The sequence below is a fragment of the Hevea brasiliensis genome, chromosome 14 (genome assembly GCF_030052815.1).
Source record: "Hevea brasiliensis isolate MT/VB/25A 57/8 chromosome 14, ASM3005281v1, whole genome shotgun sequence".
NCBI classification, from domain to species: Eukaryota; Viridiplantae; Streptophyta; class Magnoliopsida; order Malpighiales; family Euphorbiaceae; genus Hevea; species Hevea brasiliensis.
The window spans coordinates 20805391-20809949 of NC_079506.1; the positions used below are offsets into that span (position 1 = coordinate 20805391).

Below are 4559 nucleotides of genomic sequence, written 5' to 3' on the forward strand. Positions count from 1 at the left end.
AGGGTTAAATCCTTGTACACTGGTTCCCTAATTTTAGCAAAATCAGTCCAGCTAACAGCATCCAAATAGGCAAATACAGAGTCATAAATGCCTAATTCTTTCAAAATCTGCTCATCCATATACTTGTTTGCCAAAACAGGTTTAGAAACTAATTTCTCATAGGCATTTTTCATATCCATATCCCTAAAAGCCCAAGGTAATGGAGAAATTACCTCCTCTATATTATCTACAGATGACGCAGGTGCTGGAGAGTGTAAGGGAGACTGAGGTATTGGTGTTTGGACCACTGGTGCTGGAGTTTGCGAGGAAGACACAGTCCTTTTCTTTGGTCGGTTCAGAGGATGGCTGAGGTGGAGAATTTAGGTCGAAAGGAACAGAGGGTACTCGTTTTCGTTTTTCGACAGGGGTTTCCTTGGGCCTACCTGCAGCCCTTTTAGTTTTGCCTTTGGTTTTCGTTTGAGTAGGCGCAGGCTCAGGCACTGGTTCTTGGGAATGGGTGTCGAGAATTGGTGTTTCATTTTGCGGGTCGGTTTGCGGCGAGAGGGGAGTCGGCGGAATGAGAGGTGGTATTTGGCTTGGGGGTAGTGGTGGTGACTGAGGTGGTGGCGATTGAGGTAATGGCGGTGTTTGTGGTGGCGGTGGCGAGGAGCGCGACTGGGTCAAGTTAGGGTTTGTGGGCAATGAGGATGGAATACCCATTTTTGATTTGACAGAATGTCGAAATCTACTGAGTTTGGGTTTGTGGGAAGACCACATTTTAGTTCTTACCATTTTAATGAAAAGAAAGAAACCTTTCGGCTTCCTGTAAAGATTGCCGGAAAAAATGGCGTGGGAAAGGAGTCGACGAGGTTTATCGGGAGTGTAGGCGAGGCTTTTGGAAAATTGATGGACATTTTGGGCTATTTTAAATTGTGGGGCAGACTTGTTGTAAGATGGGCCATGCTTGGGGTTAGCATAAGGTTCAGCAGAATTTGCTTAAGACTCTGCTTGACAAGCAATGTCATCAGCAAGTTTCGGTAGGTTTTGGGAAAAATTATGGTTTTGCTTGCCAAAAACAGTCCAAAAGCTATGGAATTCTATTATGACCCTCAGCAATTACCAAATACACACAAACACCATAAAATTGAGGGATTTAAGTTCATCATCTCTTAGCACTCATCAAACACAATATATTTTCATTTAGCTCATGCAAGCATTTTTCAATTAAGGCACTAATTGTGACTACCTTTTGCACACTTAATGAAATGGTCTTCTTTCTAAACTTACACCAAAAGCACATTTTCAGCAGCATTTGAGACAAGTTCCAATCAATCAAAAATTGCAGAAAAGACATAGAAATTGACCTTTTAAACAGCATGAACAGTAGCATAAACAATAACCAAAATCTGCAGATTACAAAAACTAGCAGCAATTCAAACAAAAATATGCAAATTCCTATCAGACTACAAAATTATATATACACTAAAAGGTGAAACTCAACAAACATTATTTTTGCACTTTAATAAAGCTCACATCAGTCCTAAATATCAAAATTGATCCTCATTCAAGTTGCATTTCACAGAATTTACACAAAACACAAAATCAAACATGTACTATCAAGTAGTTTGCAATATCAGCAATTTAGCACAAGTTTAAAGGTGTTACTGTTCACAGGTACTGGATAAATTGCAGAATTTTGCTTATACTTGCTCCCTTTCAATTCTTTCTTTTTGCTACAAGTGTTAATTTGCCCCATCTTCATGAATGACCTACAAAAGATAAACAAATGTCACTTTTGAGATTAATGAGGGTGAAAACTGAAAATGAAAATGAAAAGAAATGGAAAATTAATAAACTATAAAAGGGTACGCTTGGGTTGCCTCCCAAGAAGCGCTTGTTTAAGGTCTTAAGCTTAACCTTCCACTCCAATTCACCTAAGTATCCCTGATTGGAGAACTAAGCCATGAAATCTCTACAACTTTTTGTGTGGGTTCTCCAATAATATAATGCTTTAATCTCTGCCCATTAACTTTGAAAGTCCCTGAGGTTTCATTGCCTATCTCAACAGCTCCATAGGGGTATACTTTTATAACAGTGTAGGGCCCTGACCATCTTGACTTTAATTTTCCTGGAAATAACCTTAACCTAGAGTTGTATAGGAGAACAACATCACCTTCCTGAAATTCTTTCCTCCTAATATGCTTGTCATGCCATCTCTTAGTTCTTTCTTTGTAAAGCTTGGCGTTTTCATAAGCATCCAATCTAAGTTCCTCAAGTTCATTTAGTTGCAGCATTATTTTTTCTCCTGCAGTTTTTAAGTCAAAATTCAGTGTCCTTATAGCCCAATATGCTCTATACTCCAACTCCAAAGGTAAATGACAAGCTTTCCCATAAACCAATCTAAATGGGGTAGTTCCAATAGGAGTTTTAAAAGCTGTTCTATAGGCCCAAATAGCATCATCTAACTTTAGTGACCAATCTTTCCTTGAACTATTCACTGTTTTCTCAAGAATTCTTTTCAGCTCTTTATTGGAGATCTCCACTTGACCACTAGTTTGTGGATGGTAGGGTGTTGCAATCTTATGCTTCACTCCATATTTTTGTAATAATCTTTCAAATTGATGGTTGCAAAAATGAGAACCTCCATCACTTATAATGGCACGTGGAGTTCCAAATCTTGTAAAAATGAACTTTTTAAGGAATTTAATCACAACTCTAACATCATTAGTTGGAGATGGTATAGCTTCAACCCATTTGCTCACATAATCTACTCCAACTAAAATGTATTTGTGTCCTAAGGACGATGGAAAAGGTCCCATGAAATCAATGCCCCACACATCAAATAGTTCCACTTCCAATATATTTTGGAGGGGCATTTCATCTCTCTTTGAGATATTACCCATCCTTTGACACCTATCACATGCATTTACAAACTTCCTCACATCCTTAAACATGTGTGGCCAAAAGAACCCTGCTTGAAGAACTTTTTCTGCAGTCTTTGTCACACTCATATGACCCCCATAAAGTGAAGAATGGCAATCTTTAATAACATTCCCTATCTCCTCATCAGCTAAACATCTTCTAATCAGCCCATCTCCACATCTTTTGAACAAAAATAGCGCCTCCTCTCTCTTTCTATTAAATTTTCTTTCCTTTTTGTTTTTCTTCCCCTTTTCTCTTGTGGCAAAAATAAAGAAATGATGAATTTATATGGTCCCTAAAAGTTGCCCTAAAAGTAAATAAAAGACAAGGAGTGGATAGGAAATGAGGTGTAAAATTATCCAAGTCAGCAGCACTATTCACGTTCTGGGCATTCTGCTTAGGGTTCGGCTTAACCCTAAGCAGTTTCTTAGCAGATTTTAGCCTCTGGTCACACTGTCTGCTTAAGGTTAAGCAGACCTTCAGCAATTCTCGACAGACTTTGAGTAAAATAGACTTTTCTGCTCATGCTTGACTTGTGCTGCACCTTAAGTACTGCCGCTTTACCTTAAGCATGACCTTAAGCAAAGTCTCAAGCAAATTTCGGCTAGTTTGCTCTTTCAAGGTTTGATTTCTTCAACTTTCTTCCATGCTTAAAGAACTTCAAATCTCTTCAAATTATTTCCTATTGCACTCATTGATCTTCGATTTTGCCACAAAAATCCTATCAAAACAACAAAAATTACGAAAATCAAAAATAAAGTATCTAAAATTAACAAATAAGATAAAATAAAGCTAAAAACATAAAATATACTAAAATATGAGGGCAAAATGGATGCAAAACTACCCTAAAATGCCTATATGAATTGAGTATAACAGTCACCGCTGCCATTTTTTCCCCTCGCCATTCATAGAGATTCTATGCTAGCTAGAACCAATAATTCCTCCCCCATCTCCTGTAGACTTCGAAACATCCTTCCCAGCCACCATTCTCTACAATAAATTTAGGCTTTAACAGGTTAAAAATTTAAAAACAAATTATTAATAAGAATTATCCGTAAGCATAAAGTGATACATAAACCCCACAACCTAAAGTTTTTAACAATACCTTCATACTAATTTACAACATTATTATGCATAATGTCGTTATATGCTGTCATGACATCTAAATACATTGTCTTGATGTTATTTGTTGCTTTGTACAAAATGATGTTAATTTTACGATACAATTAGACAAAGCATATCAACTTTATGATATATTTCTGCTAGTCCTATATTAGACTCTTCAATTGAAAGTTGAAAGACAAATGGAAAAACCAGTGCTTTGCTTCAACTACATTAGTCATACTCCATTGATTGATTTAATAAGTTCAAACTACATGTTAATTGATTATTATATGAGAGTACAAGCGTGAGTCCTAACTCAGCTAACGTTTCTAGGACATTGATTTGTTACACTCATTTCATATAGGCATTTTAGGGTAGTTTTGCATCCATTTTGCCCTTATATTTTAGTATATTTTATGTTTTTAGCTTTATTTTATCTTATTTATTAATTTTAGATACTTTATATTTGATTTTTGTAATTTTGTTGTTTTTGATAGGATTTTGTGGCAAATCGAAGATCAATGAGTGCAATAGGAAATAATTTGAAGAGATTT

The 4559-nt window shown here is 36.5% G+C and overlaps 1 protein-coding gene across 1 annotated transcript; it reads right to left on the reverse strand.

Annotated features, from left to right (window-relative positions):
• Positions 1-222: 222 nt before the first annotated feature.
• On the reverse strand, positions 223-699 carry LOC131172881 (proline-rich receptor-like protein kinase PERK2). The gene has a single exon (XM_058134416.1). It carries the CDS (start codon positions 697-699, stop codon positions 223-225), a length of 477 nt encoding a protein of 158 aa, XP_057990399.1.
• Between the last annotated feature and the right edge of the window lie 3860 nt (positions 700-4559).